This window comes from Oncorhynchus nerka, linkage group LG1, assembly GCF_034236695.1.
Source record: "Oncorhynchus nerka isolate Pitt River linkage group LG1, Oner_Uvic_2.0, whole genome shotgun sequence".
NCBI lineage: Eukaryota > Metazoa > Chordata > Actinopteri > Salmoniformes > Salmonidae > Oncorhynchus > Oncorhynchus nerka.
In genome coordinates this window covers 17,279,700-17,302,575 of record NC_088396.1, presented here as the reverse complement: position 1 = coordinate 17,302,575, position 22,876 = coordinate 17,279,700, and the positions used below count along the sequence as shown (strand labels likewise).

Here is a 22,876-nt window from a genome sequence, read left to right as displayed (position 1 = left end):
AAGCTATAATGTAGCTGTAAACCATGTCTAATCCATATGTCATGGCTTTGTAGATATAGTTTGTAGCCACTTTGCACAATTATTATGCTCTTGAGTATGAAACCAAGTCCATTTGAAATTACATGACCAATGTGGCGAGATGTGCTCTGTGGCAGGGATGTCAAACGAATTCCATGCAAGGCAGAGGAAGTGCGGCCTGAAATCTGTCCACTAGAATAAGCCCACGACGTGAGGAATTGAGGTCGATGCGCTTGTCTAATCTGGTAAACAAAAAAAATGTATTTACTGTTGTGCTACATGAGCCTTACTTGATTGAATGAAGTTCTGTGGTGGTTAGGTTATGAATGTACTGATTGCATTTTGGCAACGGACCCAATAATTACTAAATCGGCGTTGTGTGTGCAAGAGATGGACGTATATAACCTGTTTTAGTATGGACATTGAGGCCTTCCACCATTTTAAAGTAGCCAAATAGGGTGGGGATTCCTGTGTTTGCCGGAATCAGCCAATGAAGAAAATTGACCACCTTTAAAATGGAGATGGCACTACCCATGCTCTCAGGTGCTGCAGTGGCACAAAGATTTAGCCTGTTCATATTTGCACTCATTGGCTAGAATGGTCTTGCCATCTTTGAGGACAATCAATTTTCTTTGTTAGAGCGGTCACTCTAAGACGGTCTTTGGCAGTGTTTGTGCCTTTTTTTGTCTAGACAGGTGAGGGGAGTTATCTAATCAGGTACAATGGAGTAGTGATAACACCAACACTCGACCCTCCATTAAATTAACTTGGCACCTGGGGTGTGTTCAGCAGGACATTGTTTTGGAACGTTCAGATGGAAATGTAATGTAGAACAAATATTCCTCCATGTAGATAGAAATGCCACAAAGCCATCTGCAACATTTGGCACATATGAACTGAACTAGTCATGTCAAGTTGATTGGTTTAAGCCTTAAAGAGATCCTATTAACTACATGTAGGGTGAGATGTGTTCTGTTTACCAGCAGCATTCTCCTAGCCTGCAAGATCCATCTGACAACACGAAGAGAAAACGTGTGTAGGCTATACTATTTCCTGTCTAGAGTTATCCTGGTTACTAAATTCTCAATTACCACTTGAATAGAGTAGGCCTGTCTTTTTAAGATTTTGATGCAGGTACCATCGGTGTCATGTAAAATGTTCACGTGCGCCAGGGATTGTGTGTTGTCAGTTGAACTCTTGATATTTACTGACTATTGCATAAACTGTTGTATTTATGTCAGGAGGTAAAATTGGCTCTGTGGATTTGACCAGAGAATGATAAAATAGAAAGCATACACGTTGCAGTTATGGTTGTATCCAGCAGAGGGAAGCAAATGCATTAGGCTTTCCCTCGGTTTTTAGCGATTTCATGGCCCAATGGTAGGAATTGAGATTTGAGCACGTATTTATGGTTTTACGAGCGACCAACTGGCAATAATCTGGTAGCCATCATATTTTCTTACATAAAAACAGAATAATTAGTGGGTGTTCTGCAACTATAGGCAGAGATTGTGTATTCAAGTGTCCAATCCACCAAAGGTATAATGGCAGTGTGAACATGTAAATAAATATCTACGGTGTATACATGAGTCCAAGATCTGAGCCATCCTAAAAAAAAAATGGTAAAGCATAACAAATGCATCTGATTTTTTGCTGGTGTGTATGCAGTTCATTATCAGCCTACATTCAATATCAGCCTGCCAAAATGATATGTTAGTTGTGGAAGGTCTGAACTGCCATATTTTCAACGCAGCATACAAAGTTTGGTTTTGAGTGTATGTCTTCATGTGTATACAGTACATTGTGTGTTCTACTGCAAGGAGTCATTGTTGTCCAGGCCTAGCCCAGCCATATCATCACTTGCCAAGTTGTGGGCAGTGTCTTGAGGGTACCTGTGGTTGTATGCCAGGGTGACATACCTGCCATAACCTGTGGGGTTGACCGTTTGTCACAAATCATGTCTATAACCAAGCACAATGAAGGTAGAGTAACAGTTGAGTTTAGGCATTGTTTATTCCAAAATAGAAAGCTTTAAGGCAAACAGACAGAAGTGCACAGTAGATAAAAAGCGACATGTGAGAGAGCAGCTGAGACCCACCGGACCCAGAGCCTGAAACTGGGGATCTCAGGCTCAGGTTTGAATGATACATCGGTGCAGGTTTTCATAACTTGTGCAATAATATGAAAAATAAGATTGAGCGTTTGGGAAAACATTCCTTAAAGCTGGCCCTTGGTCAGCCACAGCACTAGTCTTTCATTCCCCAGAGGACCAATGTGCCATCTGTAAGGTCTGAGGATCTCAACTGCACTCTTGATTAACACATGCAAAATATCCTCTTTTTTTTGTACTGCATCTGTCTGCCTAAGCACCATAATATCGATTTCAGTTCCATGTGATTGTGTTATAAGCATAGTGTACTGGATTGTGCACTTGAAAGTGACATCTATGCTACTATTATACATGATTACAAAACATAACACTGTGGCAAAACTGGACTTGTTTGTAGAAAATTAGAGTACTGCAATCAATTAACTGTGATCAAGTACATATCAGTATATTTGAATTTCAAAGAACTGTGATTGACAATGTAACATTACTATGCCTTAGCCAAGTCAGTGTCCTGCATTTTAGCTTCCTTTTGACTAATTTCACTATAGGTATATAGCTTCATCTAGTTAAGCTTTCTGTGGTAGTTAGGTCTTTAAAAAAAAAAAACACAAGGCCTTTTTCAGATCTGGCGTTTAAAACCAATAGGCATTTTGTTTCTCATTCGTCTTAAATATTTAGAAAACTTAATCGGACCCTGGTAAATAGGGCAACTAGCTTAAATAACGAACCATTTTGTACAAACATTCCATACAAAACAAGAGAACACAAACCCAAAAACATATACTTATGTTCGTATATAAAAAATATGCATCTCCCTTTTTTTCTCACGGGCTCTGTTGGGCCTATATAGCTTGGCAGCTTGTAGTCCTACAAAATGGAAAGGAGTTAGCATTTTCTACCTCTGATTTGTTAGGCATTCCTATGGGAGGAAATTGTGGTTTTGGGATAAATGCTGAAAATGAAGTCTGAGGTTAAAACAGGCTCAGGAGGTCTTATACATTTTGTTCTATGAGATAATATCAGTCAGTTAACATGACCTTAAATGTAATGACCTTTATGAATTATGAAGTCTTCGTGCTTAAAATGTCAGTTGCTAACGAGTAGCCAACTGTCAGAGAAATGGAACTACAGTAATAGCCATTCTTCGTCACACCTTCTGCTTTACCAGCTTGGATGGTAACGTTATATTGTTTTGGTCCAGGTTGCAACATATCTCTTCAGCGAGAATGTGTTTTTTAGTTTCCCTGAACAATGTTGTCCAGAGACTAATTTGGCCCAGCTGATAAGGTAAACTAAAAGGCTGAACACACCGCTCGCGTCGTAAAATACATTTTGAAATCTGTTATTCAATTATTGCACCCACGCTGCTCGCGCGCGCCAAAGAGCGTCTGCGTTGCCATGGGCTAAAATAGAAGTCATTCCAATTTATGATGCAGATCGCGCTGCAAGTTCTGCCTCTCCCATCTCATTGGTTTATAGAAGCAGGTACCATACTTGCCATCTCATTGGTTATACCCACGTGGGTGATCGACAGACGAACGAGGCCAGTGGCAATAATGCACCTAATTTATGACAGTTGCCAATCGCAATATAAAGTCATGAGAAGAAAAAGCCTGGAAGGAAGAGAGATGACTAGAAACGATTCGGTTGACCGTTTGTGGATTAATTGGTGGAGTAGAGGACCTTGTGCATTTCAGGTAAAATAACAACTCTGTTTATATCCCAGGACATTAGCTAGCAACAGCAAGCTAGCTAAATTTCCATAAATGTTTCATGCTTTTTGATCCTGTCCCCAAATTAATATAATTGGTTAAGAGTTTGTTTTGATATTTTAAGCTGCGTGTCATGCTGGCGTTTGGTGTGGGGGGACAATACATTTAAGCATGATGGTGCACGCGCACAGCCGGTTTAGGTTCCGTGTAAGCCTGTTATATTTTTACATCAAAGGCATTTGACCAAAGGTGTACATTTAAAAAAAAACTTATGACATCCCACTTGTTTTGATTACATAAATGCCATTAAAAAAAAACAAAGTGATGTTAGCTGATATCTCAAAGAACAAAATGTTGAAGATCTCTTAAGCCTGTTTACCATGTACCTTATTTTCGGCATTTTACAATTTCCCCCATAGGCGTTGGCCAACGAGCCATGGCGGAGTTAACCTCCCATTAGTGCCTACAAAACGATGCTATTGCTCTCTAGAGACCCATTTCCCCGGCGTGTCATGAAAAGTTGGGCACGAAATTACTCGTCAGATACCTTGTTTGCCATACAGTGGATACGATCACATCCAACTTAAAATGCAGCTTGTGCAAGTTAACAATTGGTTGTCTATAGCCATCAGTCTTGAGTGTTTTCATGGTCATCATAAACTCACTGTTTAAATGTGTTAAGGTCCCGATATCAGCGTTAGCTATCCTGCTACAGAGCTTTCTAATGTTAAACGAAGTTTCATGGTAAACAGAAGATGGCTCTATAGGGCCAGTCTGTAAGCCTGAGAGTCAGTCATGATCAGAGTGGGTAAAAGTCACAGGCATGCAAAGTGAACAAAACAAACGATTACTTGAAACTTGGCAGCCAAAAGCAGATTAAATGGAAAAATAAGAATCATTCAACATTTATTAACGGAGCGTACAGATGTAATGCTTTTCAACACTTCATGATTTGTTTTAGCTACGTCCGTTCTTTTTGTCTTTTGGAGCGTAGAATTATATTATACAAAAAAAATGCACTCGCCTACAGACTACGTAGTGAAAAACAGTTTCTGAAATGAAACTTCTCACACACAGCGCACTCCGTTCAATAAATTGACATCAGGAGTGCTCCCGTATATCTTGTGGTTGTGCTGTGTAAACTGATTTAGAGTGTGTGCACGTGCAATGCAATATCAGTCTATCTACAGTACATACATGATCTGAGCCGCCATTATTTTTTTTGCATAACATTGATTTGATTTTGTGCTAGTGTGTGTGTGTGCACACTTCATTAGCAGCCTACATCATTCAATATCAGTCTGTATGTTTGTTGTGGAAGGCCTGAATTACCATATTTTCAACGCAGCATACAACGTTTGTTTTTGAGTGCGTGTGAGTCACAGGAAGTTGGTGGCACCTTAATTGGGGTGAACAGGCTTCTGGTAATGACTGGAGCGGAATCAGTGGAATTGTATCAAATAAATTAGCCTGGTTTGCAGGTGTTTGATACCATTCCATTTTCTCCATTCCAGCCATTTATTGAGCAGTCCTCCCCTCAGCAGCCTCCTGTGGTGATTGGATACAGTACGCCTGTGTGTGTCCTACTGCAGGGAGTCACTGTTGCCCAGCCCAGTCATCTCATCGTCCCTGCTGTCTCCTGATTCGTCCTCGCTGTGCCCGCCGATTATCACTTGCTGCACGGCCAGCGTGGCGCCGTCTGAAGTCAGGCTCTGGAGACCCTCCACACTCATTGTCACCATGGTACCTGGGGAACAGGCAACCAGGAGAGGACACATCAGCGACATTACATTTAGTCTCTTATTGAGAAAGAAGTTTCTTTACCAGGAGAGCCTTGACCTTGCCTTGTGGCTATCATTCCCAATACAGTGAGCTCTCTTGTGCCTAGTTGCTTTAAAAACAAGTATAGCCAACAGCTCTAGCAACTCGCAATACACAGCAGTGCTGATCCAATGAGCAGTGTAGCAAGCCAGTAGCCATATGTACCGTCTGCCATCTGGACCTGTTGTTGGGTCATCCCCGTGGTGATGGAGTCAGGCCAGAAACGCTGTAGCGGCCGGTTCGGAAGCGGTTTCTTGGTTTTGGCCGTCTCCGAAGAGCTGGCGTCAAGCATGGGCTGCAGGATCCGCCTCCGCGCATTGATGAACCTGGAACGGAAGGAGAGATTGGACCCATCATGAGAAAGGGAACGAGTGTTGACCAATCACTTAAGGGAATTGAAGAGTTTGAAACACTACTTGAGGTTCCCTCTAAGAGAAGTCGTTCTGTCATTTCATGCACGTAGGTGGTTATTCATGGTAGTATGGCATGGGTTCATGTAACTCACCAGTTGTTGACCTGGAGGAGGCTCAGGTTAGTTTGGGTAGCGATCTGTTTCTTCTCATCCTCTGTGGGGTATGGGTGCTATGGAAACAAAACAATTAAATATAACAGTAATTACGTAGGGCAAGATTAAAACACTGCTAGCCAACCAAATCCCAGAATCATTCCAGGTTGTAACCCATAGAGTTGGCCTGTGTTCTACTCACCCCGATGTGCTGGAAGAGCCAGGAGCGCATGACGTTGGTCGCTTGTTTGGGAAGGACGCCACGCTTGTTCTTGGACGAGCTGTCGTTGTGGCCGAAGAAGCTCAGGTCCTGGTTGAGCTGCAGCTGAAGCTGCAAGAGAGGCGTTTACATTAGCACAATCTTCAGCAGGCAGTAAATGTCAACCTTTTATGTTTTAGTCCAGACAGATGTTTTACCTGTGTGTTCTGAATGTGTATAGTCTGGGGAGAGAGCGTCTGTGACACCAACTGACCCTGTGAGTTGACTACTGTGACAGGCTGGTACACTGCGCCACCTGGAGGACACGCACACGTAAGGGCTGCAAACAGACCACTTTAAACTGCAGGTACAGAGAGACTGAAACCAGCTGGTACACTAACAGTCCTATTGAACTGATGGCGGTGAGCAGTGGTGGTTGGTGTCTGAGGGTACCGGTGGTTGTTGTATGCCAGGGTGACATACCTGCCATAACCTGTATGGGGTTGACTGTTACGTTGCCTTGCCGCAGGGCTGACGCTGCCACCACAATCCCCTGGGGACTGAGGGTTCCTTTGAAAGAGCTGGAGGTCTGCACAACACACACACAGAACACACACACAGGTGAGTTCAACACTATTCCGCCATGGGGCGGTAGGGTAGCCTAGTGGTTAGAGCGTTGGACTAGTAACCAAAAGGTTGCCATTTCAAATCCCCCCAGCTGACAAGGTACAAATCTGTCGTTCTGCCCCTGAACAGGCAGTTAACCCACTGTTCCGTCATTGAAAATAAGAATTTGTTCTTAACTGACTTGCCTAGTTAAATGAAGGCTCAGTTCACCTTTATTTTTTTACCTTATCAGGTGTATATGCTACATAGGGTGTGTCTGTGGTGGGTGTATAGCACAAGTGTACGGTGGTATGTACAGTGGGGCAAAAAAGTATTTAGTCAGCCACCAATTGTGCAAGTAATCTCCCTCGATCTGGGGCTCCACGTAAGATCTCACCCCGTGGGGTCAAAATTATCACAAGAACGGTGAACAAAAAACCCAGAACCACACAGGGGGGACCTAGTGAATGACCTGCAGAGAGCTGGGACCTAAGTAACAAAGCCTACCATCAGTAACACACTACGCCGTCAGGGACTCAAATCCTGCAGTGCCAGACGTGTCCCCCTGCTTAAGCCAGTACATGTCCAGACCCGTCTGAAGTTTGCTAGAGAGCATTTGGATGATCCAGAAGAAGATTGGGAGAATGTCATATGGTCAGACGAAATCAAAATATAACTTTTTGGTAAAAACTCAACTCGTCGTGTTTGGAGGACAAAGAATGCTGAGTTGCATCCAAAGAACACCATACCTACTGTGAAGCATGGGGGTGGAAACATCATGCTTTGGGACTGTTTTTCTGTGAAGGGACCAGGACGACTGATCCGTGTAAAGGAAAGAATGAATGGGGCCATGTATCGTGAGATTGAGTGAAAACCTCCTTCCATCAGCAAGGGCATTGAAGATGAAACGTGGCTAGGTCTTTCAGCATGACAATGATCCTAAACACACCGCCCAGGCAACGAAGGAGTGGCTTCGTAAGAAGCATTTCAAGGTCCTGGAGTGGCCTAGCCAGTCTCCAGATCTCAACCCCATAGAAAATCTTTGGAGGGAGTTGAAAGTCCGTGTTGCCCAGCAACAGCCCCAAAACATCACTGCTCTAGAGGAGATCTGCATGGAGGAATGGGCCAAAATACCTGCAACAGTGTGTGAAAACCTTGTAAAGACTTATAGAAAACGTTTGACCTCTGTCATTGCCAACCAAGGGTATATAACAAAGTATTGAGAAACTTTTATTGACAAAATACTTATTTTCCACCATAATTTGCAAATAAATTCATTAAAAATCCTACAATGTGCTTTTCTGGATTTATTTTCCCTAATTTTGTCTGTCATAGTTGAAGTGTACCTATGATAAATTACAGGCCTCATCTTTTTAAGTGGGAGAACTTGCACAATTGGTGGCTGACTAAATACTTTTTTGCCCCTGTGTGTGTGTGTGTGTGTCTGTGTACCTGGGTCTTGGTGGGAGAGTAGCCCTGTCCAGGTGAGTAGGGGCTGCCAAGCTCTCCACTCAGCATGGTCTCGCTGTTCATCTTGGTCTTGAGGCAGGCGATGTAGCGGCTGCAGAAGTCTTTACAAAGGTCACTCACCTTCTCCAGCTCTAGCAGGTGGATCCGCAGCACCTGGATGGCCTTCACCATCTGGAGTCAAAGGTGAGGGAGGAGGAGTTAGCAGAGGCAAGGACATTTGCACTAGAAATGGCATTCATGTTGTCTGTAGTGTTACGTAGTACATTCATTATTCCACTAGTAGCTACTTTGGTATAAGGCCTTTGTCATGCTGTGTGTGTGTAATGTGTACCCAACTTGCTTTATTAACCCTTTGACATGAAACAGTAGCTCACTTTGATGTGGTCCGATGAAGCGGATGCTAAGATACAGGACTGTTTCGTTAGCACAGACTGGAATATGTTCCGGGATCCATCTGATAACATTGAAGATTTTCCACATTGGTCCCCGGCTTCATTAATATGTGCAACAACGACGTCGACCCCAGTGACCAACCAGAAGCCATATTCCAACCATATTCCATATCCCAACTAGAAGCCATGGATTACAGGCAACATCCACACTGAGCTAAAGGCTATAGCTGCCGCTTTCAAGGAGTGGGACACTAATCCGGACACTTATAAAATGGGATTGCGTTTATAAATGGTATCATCCCTCCCACAAACTCCACTGGCTCCCAGTTCAATATATGATCATCTTCAAATTGCTTAGGCTCACCTACAGAGCACTAAATGGACTGGTGACCACATACCTTACTGACCACCTGCACCCCTACACTCCCACCTGTTCACTGCGCTCCTCTGACACTGGCCTCCTCACCATCCCTCGCTAGTCTAGTTCACTTACATGGGTAGTCTGTCATCATATTTAGTTTTCTCCATGCGCAGTCTCATGTTTACTGTACTTTTATACACAATGTATTCGGAAAGTGTTCAGACCCCTTGACTTTTTCCACATTTTGTTACATTTTTCACATCAATCTACACAATATACCCCCCCAATGACGAAGCAAAAACAGGTTTAGACATTTTAGGAAATGTATATAAAAATAAAAAACTGAAATATTACATTTGCATAAGTATTCAGACCCTTTACTAAGTACTTTTGTTGAAGCACCTTTGGCAGCGATTACAGCCTCAAATCTTCTTGGGTATGATGCTACAAGCGTGGCACACCTGTATTTGGAGTTCCTCTCAAGCGCTGTCAGGTTGGATAGAGGGCGTCGCTGCACAGCTATTTTCAGGTCTCTACAGAGTTGTTCCATCAGGTTCAAGTCCAGGCTCTGGCTGGGTCACTCAAGGACATGCGGAGACTTGTCCCGACGCCACCTCTACGTTGTCTTGGCTGTGTGCTTAGGGTGATTGTCATGTTGGAAGGTGAACCTTTGCCCCAGTCTGAGGTCCTGAGTGCTCTGGAGCAGGTTTTCATCTATCTCTGTATTTTGCTCTGTTCATCTTTCCTTTGATCTTGACTGGTCTCTCAGTCCCTGCTGCTGAAAAACATCCCCCCAGCATGATGCTGCCACCACTGTAGGAATGGTGCCAGGTTTCCTCCAGATGTGACACTTGCCATTTAGGCCAAAGAATTCAATCTTGGTTTCATCAGACCAATCTTGTTTCTCATGGACAGAGTCCTTTTGGTGCCTCTTGGCAAACTCCCAGCGGCCTGCCATGTGATTTTTACTGCGAAGTGGCTTCCGTCTGGCCACTCTACCATAAAGGCCTGATTGGTGAAGTGCTGCAGAGATGGTTGTCCTTCTGGAAGGTTCTACCATCTCCACCGATGAGTACTAGTCACTCTGACAGAGCTCTATCTGGTTCTTGGTCACCTCTCTGACCAAGGCCCTTCTCCTCCGATTGCTCAGTTTGGCCAGACTGCCAGTTCTAGGAAGGGTCTTGGTGGTTCCAAACTTCTTCCATTTAAGAATGATGGGAGGCCACTGTGTACTTGGACTTTCAATGCTACAGAAATGTTTTGGTATCCTTCCCCTGACCTGTGCCATTGACACAATCCTGTCTCGGAGCGCTACAGACAATTCCTTCAAACTCATGGCTCGGTTTTAGCTCTGACTTGCACTGTCAACTGTGGGAATCATGTCCAATCAATTGAATTTACCACAGGTGGACTCCAAGTTGTATAAACATCTCAAAGATGATAAATGGAAACTGGATGTCGCTGAGCTCAATTTCGAGTCTCCTAGCAACAGGTCTGAATAGTTACCTTATTTAGGTATCTGTATTTTTAATACATTTGCAAAAAAAGTTAACTGTTTGCTTTGTCATTATGGGGTATTGTGATTGACAATGATTTTTGTTTACATTTTAGAATAAGGCGGTAACATTACAAAATGTGGAAAAAGTCAAGGGGTCTGAATACTTTCTGAATACACTGTACTTTAATTAATGGGATTTTATTGCTTTTTATCATACTGATTTTCTTGTGTATGTAAAGGGACTTTGGGTGTTGTGAAAAGTGTTTAAAATAAAATGTATTATTATTACAAGAAATCCCACTAAGACTCTGACGAGCCATCAAACAATCAAACAATCAAAACGTCAATACAGGACTAAGATCGAATGTTACTACCCCGCTCTGTCATTCGTCGGATGTTGCAGAACTTGCTTACAAAGGGAAACCCAACTGCGAGCTTCCCAGTGACGCAAGCCTACCAGACAAGCTAAATTCCTTCTATGCTCGCTTCGGGGCAAGCAACACTGAACCATGCAGAAAGCACTAGCTGTTCCGGACAAGTGTGATCTCATTCTCTGTAGCCAATGTGAGTAAGACCTTTTTTTTTTTTTAAACGGGTCAACATTCACAAGGCTGGTCGGGCCCAGACAGATGACTAGGATGCATACTCAGAGCGTGGCTGACCCCGTCTGTAATACCTACATGTTTCAAGCAGACCACCTTAATCCCCTGTGCCCAAGAACGTCAACGGTAACCTGCCTAAATGACAACCACACCGTAGCACTCGCATTTTGTAGCCATGAAATGTTTTGAAAGGTTGGTCATGGCTCACATCAACACAGTCATCCAAGACACCCTGGACCCACTCCAATTTGCATACCACTCCAACAGATCCACAGATAATGCAATCTCTATTACACTCAACACTGCCCTCTCCCACCGGGACAAGAAGAACACATATGTGAGAATGCTGTTAATTGACCACAGCTCAGCATTCAACACCATAGTGCCCGCCAAGCTCATCACTAAGCTCTGTACCCTGGGACTGAACACCTCCCTCAGTCTAGTAATTTTACTCCTTCCATGTTAGGTTAATGTGCTGTCACTACCATCATGGGACATTTGATTTAGTCTGTTTCAACATTCAACCCACATAATGCATAGTACATTTAATGTAAAAAAATAAATCAAATTGAAACACAAACCATGATTCTCTTTTAATAATTGAACAGCAACCGAACAGACTTCAAACACTAATCGCTGAGCACTAGTGCTTAGTTCCCTCCTGTACTCACTGTTCACCCAGGACAACAACTTATCCCTCAACAGCAAAACAAAAGTAGATCATTGTAGACTACAGGAAATGGAGGGCCAAGCCCGCCCACATCCACTTCGGCAGGGCTGTAGTGGAGTGGGTCAAGAGCTTTCAAGTTCTTCTGTGTCCACATCACTAAGGAATTATCACGGTACAAACAAAGACGGAGAACTCAGGAGACTGAAAAGATTTGGCATGGGCCCTCAGATCCTCAAAAAGTTCTACAGCTGCACCATTGAGAGCATACTGACTGGCTGCATCACCGCTTGGTATGGAACTGCTTGGCATCCGACTGCAAGGCGTTTAGAGGGTAGTGCGAACGGCCCAGTACATCACTGGGGCCAATCTCCCTGCCATCCAAAACCTTTATACCAGGCGGTGTCAGAGGAAGGCCTTAAAAATGGTTAGACTCTAGCCACCCAGGTCAGTGTTCTCTCCGCTGCCGTAGGGCAAGCGGTACCAATGTACAAAGTTTGGAACCAACAAGACCCTGAACAGCTTCTGTCCCAAGACATAAGACTGATAGTTTGTTTAATGGTTAACCATCTCTTTTCTCTCTACCTTGTTGGGAAGGGCCTGAAAGTAAGCATTTTACTGTTTGTCTACAGTTGCCGTTTACGAAGCATGTGACAAATAAAATGTGATTTGACATTTGATGTGTCAATTGCAGATATTTTGTGAATAGTGTCACTAGAGGTCACAGTGATGCAAAATCATTCAGAGTATTGACAGCAGACGAGGAAGCTGACCAGATTGTCGAGGTCAGGATCCTCGCTGAAGAATGCTTTGCCCTCTTTCTCCTGGCTGCAGACAAAGTTCTCGATATCCACGTCAAAGCTGGCTGACGTGATGCAGTCTGAGCCCTGTGTCGACTGCTCACATTTCTCAAAGAGCAGGGCCAGGAGAGGAAACAAGGGATGCCTGCCACACACACACACACACACACACACAAAGAAAAACATTACCAAATTGCTACTATCTACAGTTGTCACATGTTGCCATTTCTACCCCATACTTTTATTTAGGTAGGGCACATAAGCCCGATCATCGTAGACTGCCATCGTCACTAACATTATCCTGATTAAAAGTAGTTGAGGGGGTCGCTTGACTAAAGTTTTGGCAGGGGGCCAACAGTTAGGAGGTGTACCGGTATATGGAGGCCTTATCTACATCAATGGGTGTCTGGGGTTCAGTGGGGGCAGGAATGGAGGCTGCAGCCAACCTCTCCTCACTGAACTTCTGATCATGATCAGCATCACTCTCCTTCTGCTCCACACCCTGCATGAGAGGAGAGATGACAGCAGAGTAAGGAGCAATAGTGGTGGACAGGTAAAGCTCAGAACCCTTCCTCAACAATAAGGCATGAGAAGATTGGAAATGCCAACAATACCAATAGGTTTAGGTACTAAAAATTATCATAATAAAATGCCATTTACCAGATGCTTTTATCCAAAGCGACTTAGTCATGCGTGCATACATTTTACATATGGGTGTCCCAGGAATCAAACCAACTATCATGGCCTTGTAAGCACCATGCTCGACCAACTGAGCTACAGAGGACCACTGAGTACTTCAGTACAAAATGGAAAGGATATAGCTTATCTTAACAATTCTAAAATTGGTGGATGATGCAGAAGTGTCCTGGCCATGGCAGTATCTCTTTGGTCAGTGCCAGAATGGAAAGATGGGTGGTGGCATATCATATTTAACTGTTATTGATAGCCATGCCAAGCTTTAACTTGTGCTGCTTTATTCAGATTGTCAGTCACATTCATTGATTGGAAGCCAAATTGCTCCACCTCTTCTGCTTTTACACCATGCCTACCAGCAGCTAGTCAGGCTCACTAAAAATATTTTTTTCCTAGAGTTGAAAAATTCATACCCCTTGACTTTTTCCACATTTTGTTGATACAGCCTGAATTTAAAATGGATTGAATGTAGATGTGTCACTGATCTACATTCAATACCCCATAATGTAAAACTAGAATTATGTTTTTAGACATTTTTACAAATGACTAAAAAGTGAAAAGCTGAAATGTCTTGAGTCAATAAGTATTCATCCCTTTTATGGCAAGCCTAAATAACTTCAGGAGTAAAAATATGCTTAACAAGTCAGATAATAAGTTGCGTGGATTAACTGTGCGCAATAATAGTGATTTTTGAATGACTACCTCAACAATGTACTGTGTGCACATACAATTATCTGTAAGGTCCCTCAGTCGAACAGTGAATTTCAAAGAGGTTCAACCATAAAAACCAGGGAGGTTTTCCCAATGCCTTGCAAATGTTTTATTTCATTTTTTTATTTAACCTTTATTTAACTAGGCAAGTCAGTTAATAAGAATAAATTCTTATTTACAATTACGGCCTACCCCGGCCAAACCCTAACGACGCTGGGCCAATTGTGCACCGCCCTATGGGACTCCCAATCACGGCCGGTTGCGATACAGCCTGGAATCGAACCAGGGTCTGTAGTGACGCCTCTAGCACTGACATGCAGTGCCTTAGACCGCTGCGCCACTCGGGAAGGGCACCTATTGGTAGATGGATAAAAAATCAGACATTGAATATCCCTTTGAGCATGGTGAAGTTATTAATTACATTTTGGATGGTGTATCAATAAACTCAGTCACTACAAAGATACAGGCATCCTTCTTAACTCAGGTGACGGAGAGGAAGGGAACCACTCAGGGATTTCACCATGAGACCAATGGTGATCTTAAACCAATTACAGAGTTAAATGGCTGTGATTGGAGAGAACTGAGGATGGATCAAAAAATGTGTAGTTACTCCACAAAACGAACCTAAATGAGAGTGAAAAGAAGGAAGCATGTACAAATATAAAAATATTCCAAAACATGCATCCTGTTAGCTATTAGGTACTAAAGTAATACTGCAAAACATTTGGCAAAGAAATGAACTTTTTGTCCGGAATACAAAGCATTATGTTTGGGGCAAATCCATCAATGATGGTCTGCTTTCCAACAGACACTGGGAGACAAATCCACCTTTCAACAGGAAAATAACCTAAAACGCAAGGCCAAATATAACCTGGAGTTGCTTACCAAGACGACATTGAATGTTCCCGAGTGGTCTATTTACAGTTTTGACTTAAATGGCTGTCTAGCAATGATCAACTTCCAACTTGACAGAGCTTGAAGAATTTAAAAAAAGAATAAAATGGGCAAATATTGTACAATTCTGGTTTGTAAAAGCTCTTAAGAGACTTACCGAGAAACACTCACAGCTGTAATCTCTGCCGAAGGTGATTCTAACATGTATTGACAGGGGGTTGAATACTAATCAAAATGTTTTATTTTCCATTAATTACAAAATAATTTTTCTTCCACTTTGACCTTGTATTTGGTGTAGATCATTGACAAAAAGGACAAAAACCATTTTAAATCCCAATTTGTAACACAATGTGGATAGTCAAGGGGTGTGAATACTTTCTGAAGGCACTGTATATCCATCTCCTTGCCCATACATTTTGCAATACTAGTCATTCTAAATCCATTAATGACTCCATTAATGATACTTTGCCATTAACTGACCGATTAAAAATGTAAATTATCATCTCAGGAACTTCAAATCTTCCCTTCACCCACACTTGTGGTTTTAGGCAGGTTTAAGTAGGCCTCAAATCGGAGCCTCAGACTAAATTTGTCCTTCTGACCCACCTGCTGCTCTCTCTTTGTGTACTTGTCCATGGAAACTGATTGGGCAGCCATCATGTTCACTGCAGACGCCACAAACACTGAAGCATTATAAGGATGTGGAGAGTTGGCGGACCTAGAAAGAGACATAAACCCATACATTTTTGAGAAGTAAAGACTATTACTGTATCAATGATGATGAATTATGATTATTCTAATGCAGGGCAAATATGAAAAACTGACTTCTAATTACAATGGTAGTACTGATATTGTATTGTGAATAGAGTAGGGTTGTGGTGGGAGAAAGTTGTTGCGCTTCAGTGAAAATCTATTTGAATGGTTCATGTAAATAGTTTTTCCTTCTGACAGAACAAATGCTATAAACATTTGATCGTTGTGATAGTCTAAATACCATAACATTCCACTTTTATACTTGGCTAAATGTCCATATTTCTATGAATGGAGCATTGCAAAGCTTGATTGCTCTGACAGAGGTGGTCTTCTACTTTACTTCAATACCATAAAAACTATATAATCCAGCTGCCTATTTGACTGTACCGTCTGTGTTCAAAGAGAATGGGACAACATGCATCTATCTCATGTCTCCATCCAGATGAAAGGCCTTTGATGATTAGGGGAACACAATGTATCAAGTTTATTCACTTCCATTCGAATGTTTTGTTCACGTTTAACTTGTGTTCAGCAACATACCATACAATGTAGCGAATTGACAAGAAAGCGATGAAGGTCAAACATATCCGTCTATCATAATTAATGTTTACACACCCACCATGTTGAACTGACTTGCTTTACCTCATTACCGTGCTGGCGGCAACAAAGCTAGTTTGTAGGTGGTTAGTTAGCAAGCAAGGATCGGATTAGCTGTAAACCATGTGAAGGAGGACGGTCGAGTGAGAATTCAGTCGAGAAAATGCAATTTTTGAGAACGTTAGCTACATAGAAAATGTTTACCTCTTCATATCCAGATTGTACGGTCGCTGGATGAAATAACACGCTGTAGCTATAATAGGTCATTTACGAAAACAGCGAACGTAGCTAGGTCAGTAACGTTAGCTAATACATTTCAGTTTTATTTGACAATCTTTTCGAAAACAACCTCAAATGTATGTCAACTATAATATGCATCACCCCCTCTACGGCCGAGACACCCACTGAAGCATCCTTGTTTTAAACGTAGGTTGACCACATTTACTCTAACGTAGCTAGCAGAAGTGCCATATGTATCAGAGGCGTTTGCTACGGATTCGCTAGCTAGCCGCGCGGGATAACAAACTGTTAGCTCAATGAAGTGCATATACACGCCTAGTTCATCGAATGTGTATGTACATTGTATTCCAGTATTATTACTGTTGTGTAAATATGTCGCTTTAATTTTAGATGGTTCTAAAATCCTGCCCACAACAGTCAAGCAAGGAACAGATGCCCTTCCCTTCCCCATTCGCACTTCTACTGATGGGGATAACGCTGGGGCCTCATCTAGCTCTCGCCCTTTATTTTCCAGAATCCTTCTCCGCCCAAAACGCGGACATATTTTTTCCTCTTGTAGATTTGCATCTTCCTTGGCCCCGGCCATCTATTCACTGCCAAATAAACTCCACTGGCCTGGCTGTGTCCCTATCTTTAGCCCTAGGCATTTTTTCTTTGCGTCCCAGATTGTTTGTTTGATTGATAGGGAACAGAAAAATACGATTTTGAGTGACAGCTTACCTGAGTGCCAATCTTCGTCACACTGACAAGCGGCTGCAGCAATGGGGACTCGCAGTTGTCGCGCTGCGTCATCACGTCTGGTCACGCAGGGTCATTTACTCATGAATATTTATAAAGTGGGAGTCGTCGTCTGGTGTGCCTTTTTCCTCGCCCATAGAATCTAGGCACGCGGCTGGTAGCATACAAGGCTAAATCTAAACCACTGCTGCTCTCAAGTTTTGTTCAATCCAAAATTAAAAGCCCGTATACCAATTACATTAATGTAATTAACCTGTCATTTACCAATACCCATCCTCCTCCCATATCAGTGGGTATTATTACACAGAAGATCCATTCTTCTATGATGTGTATTGATTGTAATGCTGTGATTAGGTCATGTGTACTGTACTTTCAGGCCCAGAGTCATTCGGGAGTAATTCAAATAGACCGTAGAGTAAAAACATTTGCATGCACAGCACTATTCAAATGACCCCTAAGGTTAATCCCAGAAAATAAGAAATGTTAGATATTTTCTAACTTTATACAAGAGAAAAACCTCAAACATTACACAAATGTCAAAGCCTAATATCCCTTTCGTGTAGTTTAATATCATACATTTCCTATAACAATTGCAAGCATGTCTTAGGGATTGTAAAGTAGAGGGGGAAATAATTCTTAAGACACCCGGGCCAGGTATGTTGGGCAGTGGGATCAGAGACATGGGGTTGGGGTCATGTGGCCTGGTGTCCAGGCAGGCTGGGCCATCTCAGTGTCTGGGGGAGGGTCTGCCGGAGGAGGGCTGGGGCAGACGGTACTTGGCCATCTCCAGGTCCAGGTCTGCGAAGGTGTAATGGTTGTAGTTGTGGTGCTGGAGGTTCTTGTAAGTACTGTTGTCGAAAGACTCGGGGGCTGGCGCTGGAGGTGCCGCTGCCGCCTCTTAAGGGGTTAGAACACAAAAACAGGTATAAGAGAAAGCACAGTAATATAGGTAACCTGGCTGACCAAGGGGCTGGAGTTTAGAAAAATAAAACCATAACTCAAAAAGATAGAAATAAGCAGTTTGCTGAATTAGTGAGTCCCTTTTGGTTTTAGAGTCTTATTCAGAACCCTATCAACCATCAAAACCTAGCAGAAAAACAGCACAGTGCTCAGTGCTGCCTCCAACCCATTATGTAAATCAAATTGAAGGCAGACCGGGGTACTGCAGGCTACCATTACAAACTAAATTCCTTACCTTGTTCTGTGTGGGATTTAAAAATAAATCAGATCAAGAAGCAATTATTGGCACCAGGATTGTCTTCGAAATGTTGTTTTATTTACACTAAGACTGCCATTTTTCCATTCACTATAACGGGGGATCCTGTTTTCTGCAAACAATGCCTGCAGTACCACAGTCAGCCTTGAACATTCATGGCTTCAAATGAGAGGGGGCAGTTGTTCTCCCCTAGCTGGGCCAAAGTTTGTATTTCAACTATTTAGAAGATACTGTTGGATTTTCCAAACTCGCCGCACTCTTGCCAAAGATGTAGGCTCACACTGCTCATGATAGCATATGCACAGATCAAATACACGGCATGAACTCTGATTAAGGTGTTTACATGTGCCAATAATAAAAATAAATTCCTACAAAATAAGGGTAAAGTGTTCACATGACTAATGCCAAACTATTGCCATAATCAGTTTAATATCTAATTATTAGTGTGCATGTAAATATACTAGACAAAAGAGTGAAGGGGAGGAAACAGAGCAGGATTAGTTTACTGCCATTTTTTTGTTTTGTGAGAAAATATCCAATGTGAGCCTGTAAAATAACATGTATCGCAGCATCTTTCAAAAATATACAGTAACAATGATGGTGTGGGGTTAAAGTGTGCAGAAGACAAGGAACACCTCAATCTGCACAATGCAGGCAAGGCAAAATAAAATACATTGCTATGTAATTAACATTCTATATGCAAATAGATTCTATGTCCCAACTGGGAACCATCAGTACAGAGGTAAATGCAAGTAGAGCCGAGTTGAAACGCAGCATTTAACGCAAACATGCGTCATGCACTTGGCTTAAGTAGCCAAAATTATCGTGTGAAATGAGTCTACTTTCACTTTAAGAATTTTGCATTACACACTGCAAGAATACTAGCTAGAGCAAATTAAATGGCATAATAAAATGACTGGGAGAAAAAAACTAAGCAAAAGCACTTATGTTAGGCACTTTAGAGTATTAACATCTAACAGTACGTGTTATGAAAAACAACATTTAGAAGAAATATAACCATCTGTGGTTGGAAAGTTCCACAGAGGAGAGAAATAAAAGGGTTTTATGGAGGTGTGGTGTATACCCTCAATCGGTACTGCATCAACCAGGGCCTCTGCAATCAGCTCCTCTCCTGCTTCAGTCACAACAAGGGCGGTGTTTACCAGCTCCTCCTCCGCAGCTTCATCTACCAGCTCCTCTGCGGCAGCTTCAGCAACAGCCTTGGCTGGTGCAGCTTCAACAGGGGCTCCCGATGCAGCTTCAATAGGAGTTCAGCGTCAACTTTTACAGGGGCAGCTTCAGATACTTGTTCTACTGCTCCTTGAGCCTCGTGGGCAGCTTCCATGACAGCTTCTGGAGTGGCTTCTACTGCAGCCGCGACTTCTGGAATTGTCACTTCAACCTCTGGGGCAGCAGCGATCTTAGGGGCAGAGTCTACCAGCTCCTCAGAACTTGCAGCAGGGGCAGTTTCAGGGGCAACCTCCACAGCAGCTTCAGCTGGGGCTGCTTCCTGGACTGGAGCGGGGTCAACCAGCTCAGCACTTGCAACCACTAGTGTGGTCACGTGAACCTCTTCGGCTACAACTTCTGTTGCTTTTTCCTTATCTTCAGTAACGGAATCCAGAGTCACTGCAGGTGTAGCCACTCGCACAGCTTCAGCAATGGCCGCAAATAAATCTACTAGGATTGCTGGTTTTACCTTTGATTTCACTTCAGACTTGTTGTCTGAGACTGTGGAGGACGATTCAGCCGATGGGGCTCTGGGTTCCGTGGAGGCAGCAGCAGCCACTCCGGGTGGTTCTGCAGAGAATGTCTTCTGGCGCGGGAGCTTCAGAACATACAGTAAAAACAATCTCAGCGACAGGGGGAGCAGCATCCACGATTCGGTGGCAACATCGATTACAGGTGAGGCAAAAATCGATGGGAGCAGCAATGTTAGCGACTGGGGCAGGTTTGGCGACAGCCTCCGCTTCAACTGGGGCCTCTGTCATGACTGCTTCAATGGCAATAGCATGGGCGACTGCTGTGGCCTCAGCGACTGGTGCAGCGGCTTCTACTACTGGTGTTTCTGGTGCTGCAGCGTCCTCTGCTAAAGGAGCTGCAGTCTCTGCAACACTCTTAGAAGCAGGAGCAGCCACCTCAACGACTGGAGAACTACATCGACAGCAGGACTAGCCATTTCTTCGGCCACAGCAGTTTTACAGGCGTAGCTTCGGCATGGCTTGTGGAAATGGGAGCTGGTTCTGCAGATGCGGAAGCTGCAACTACGATTGTTTCGGCAGTGACAGGGCTAGCCACTGTTTCGATTTCACCTAGAGCCTGTGCTGGGAAAAGTCCTGAGGCTGAAAGCTTAACAGGAAGGCAAATGTGGTCTTGTAGGCTAGTAGTGCTGCCCTCTCTTCTGAGGCCTCTAGGGCTGAACAAATGGTACTGGTTACATAAAACTACCAATACCAACCAACATACAGAAAACTCACCTAACCCCAATGCTTCTGTAGAACTACAGAAATACAATTGGCTTTAGAAAATGGTCATGATTTATCTGTAAGATTCCAGGAATTTGGTCATTTGAGTAAGTTTGTTGGCACATAGTTTGAATCATGGAGATAATCCAAGTGTGGGCTATACCAGAGAAATAAATGTCATTCAGGTTTAGCTACTCAGGGGAAAATAAGAAGGACCTAGCAATGGCATATAACATAAACCAGTATTTCCCAACTCCAGTCCTTGAGTACCCAAATAGCACACATTTTACCCCAGACAAACACACCGGAGTCAACCTGTCAACTAAGTTAATCATTAAGCTGAATCAGGTGAGTTTGTATGGGGCTACAACAAAAAATGTGTGCTGTTGGGGGTTATTGAGCGCAGGAGTTGGCAAACCTGTGCTCTTACTTGCAGCCTTCGCCTTTTTAGCTTTCTTTGGCTCCTCCACCTTGGTGCAGAATGCAGCCACAGAGGGGCACCTCAAAAGGACCCAGCTCTCTCGCTGGAGAGCCTGCACAGAAATACATGCATTCCATTGTAAATGCAGCGTTCATTAGCCTTGGTGTAAGTCTATTTCTGCCCTCCTTATGGAATTGTCATGCTGACCATGTATGGCTTGACAAACATATCTGGGACCAGCCTAAGCACCCGTGCCCTGGCTCAGTTATTTAATGTGTTACCTAGCTATCACAATGAGCACGTATTTTTTATTATGCATTGTAAAATGTCATCACTACAATTTACGTCTAAATAAAAAGCCATAGGTGCAGCCAAGTCTCAAAACTTCAGCTAACAAGCAGTCCAGCTCAGGTCAACAGGACCGGCGAAGTCGGTTGTTTAACAACATTTTTTGGGGCTACGTTGATTAGAAACCAATCATCTAACGAATAAGTTACTTCTGATATTACAACTGAAGAACAACATATTTAGTCAATAACCAAAACATTTTACCTTGAGAGACCCCAGTCGTCCTAGCCAAAGTAAGGAAGTCGCCATTTTGGTGCTCCCTCTATTATTTTCCGTGGGGAAACAAAAGACGTGTACATACACATCATTGGCGTCTTTTCTTTTTTTCCTGTGTTTAAAAAAAAAAAGTCGGTTGGCAACCGAAAAGTACATTACCGCCACCAACTAGACTGGATAGTGTAAATCCATTACACTATGTGATTCAAAACGGGGAAAAATACTAATAAAATGATCCTGCCAACTAACCCTTCACTTACCAAAACCCACCATTCCACTACCTTGCTTTCTTTGGCTCCTCCGCCTTGGGCGGGTGCAGTTGCAGAGGGGCTCCTCAAAAGGCCAGAGCTCTCTTGCTGGAGAGCCTGCACAGAAATAAATAACATTCCATTGTTTTGTATTGTAAATGCAGCCTTCGTTAACCTGGGTGTCTTTCTGATCCTTTTCTGATCTACGCCAGGCCAACATCCACATATTGTGGCGAATAGCCTCCTCTTAGAAACCTAATGCGCATCTCCGCTGCGTTTTCTAGATAATCCTCTGTGGAGTCTGAAAAACTGTCTTCTTAGAAGTCCTCTTTTTAATGGCTCAGGATGGAAGCTGTCCCCCTGTAATAGAGTATATCTGTCCGTTTCTTTTCTATACAGAGTTGTAAACAGGGTTCAATTTGATTGCTCAATCCACATATCGAGGTAATGAACACGTTGAGTGTCACATTCAATAGTGAATTTGAGATTGGGGTCAATGTCATTGAGTAGTGCCATAAAATCTGACAGCTCTTGTTCAGTTCCTTACCATATGCAAAAAAATGTCATCAATATAT

At 43.0% G+C, this 22,876-nt stretch overlaps 2 protein-coding genes and 1 long non-coding RNA gene across 6 annotated transcripts; 1 reads left to right on the top strand and 2 right to left on the bottom strand.

Annotated features, from left to right (window-relative positions):
* Positions 1–2,012: 2,012 nt before the first annotated feature.
* LOC115107072 (homeobox protein PKNOX1-like) lies at positions 2,013–17,446 on the bottom strand. 4 transcript variants are annotated; one of them, XM_029630629.2, is made up of 11 exons: positions 17,370–17,446; positions 15,666–15,777; positions 13,133–13,263; positions 12,735–12,906; positions 8,424–8,612; positions 6,849–6,954; positions 6,584–6,681; positions 6,369–6,497; positions 6,167–6,243; positions 5,827–5,987; positions 2,013–5,587 (listed from the first exon to the last, which is right to left on the bottom strand). In XM_029630629.2, the coding sequence occupies exons 2-11, from the start codon at positions 15,717–15,719 to the stop codon at positions 5,424–5,426; spliced, it is 1,281 nt and encodes a 426-aa protein (XP_029486489.2). In that variant the 5' UTR covers positions 15,720–15,777; positions 17,370–17,446; the 3' UTR covers positions 2,013–5,423. The 4 variants fall into 4 exon arrangements, with proteins under 4 accessions (XP_029486489.2, XP_029486526.2, XP_029486425.2 ...); XM_029630666.2 differs by lacking the exon at positions 17,370–17,446 and adding an exon at positions 17,107–17,347; XM_029630565.2 differs by lacking the exon at positions 17,370–17,446 and adding an exon at positions 16,614–16,700.
* On the top strand, positions 16,747–17,346 carry LOC135564672 (uncharacterized). Its single transcript, XR_010461203.1, has 2 exons — positions 16,747–16,835; positions 17,040–17,346. It is a non-coding gene; the product is annotated as an uncharacterized LOC135564672 (long non-coding RNA).
* Positions 17,447–17,923: 477 nt separating the features above from the next.
* Positions 17,924–22,148, bottom strand: LOC115107339 (NADH dehydrogenase [ubiquinone] flavoprotein 3, mitochondrial-like). Its single transcript, XM_029630767.1, has 3 exons — positions 22,042–22,148; positions 21,499–21,601; positions 17,924–18,284 (listed from the first exon to the last, which is right to left on the bottom strand). The coding sequence occupies exons 1-3, from the start codon at positions 22,084–22,086 to the stop codon at positions 18,115–18,117; spliced, it is 318 nt and encodes a 105-aa protein (XP_029486627.1). The 5' UTR covers positions 22,087–22,148; the 3' UTR covers positions 17,924–18,114.
* Between the last annotated feature and the right edge of the window lie 728 nt (positions 22,149–22,876).

Bases quoted from the DNA above. Each gene is read 5' to 3' on its own strand.
- LOC115107339 (XM_029630767.1), bottom strand. From the start codon at position 22,086: ATGGCGACTTCCTTACTTTGGCTAGGACGACTGGGGTCTCTCAAG. The intron at 21,602-22,041 runs GTAAAATGTTTT...ATTTCTGTGCAG, and splicing joins GACGACTGGGGTCTCTCAAG to GCTCTCCAGCGAGAGAGCTG. The intron at 18,285-21,498 runs GTAAGAGCACAG...TAACCCCTTAAG, and splicing joins TAAAAAGGCGAAGGCTGCAA to AGGCGGCAGCGGCACCTCCA.
- LOC115107072 (XM_029630478.2), bottom strand. From the start codon at position 15,803: ATGTATGGGTTTATGTCTCTTTCTAGGTCCGCCAACTCTCCACATCCT. The intron at 12,907-13,132 runs GTACACCTCCTA...TGTGTGTGGCAG, and splicing joins GATAAGGCCTCCATATACCG to GCATCCCTTGTTTCCTCTCC. The intron at 5,588-5,826 runs GTACATATGGCT...CCTGTTCCCCAG, and splicing joins ACAGGTCCAGATGGCAGACG to GTACCATGGTGACAATGAGT.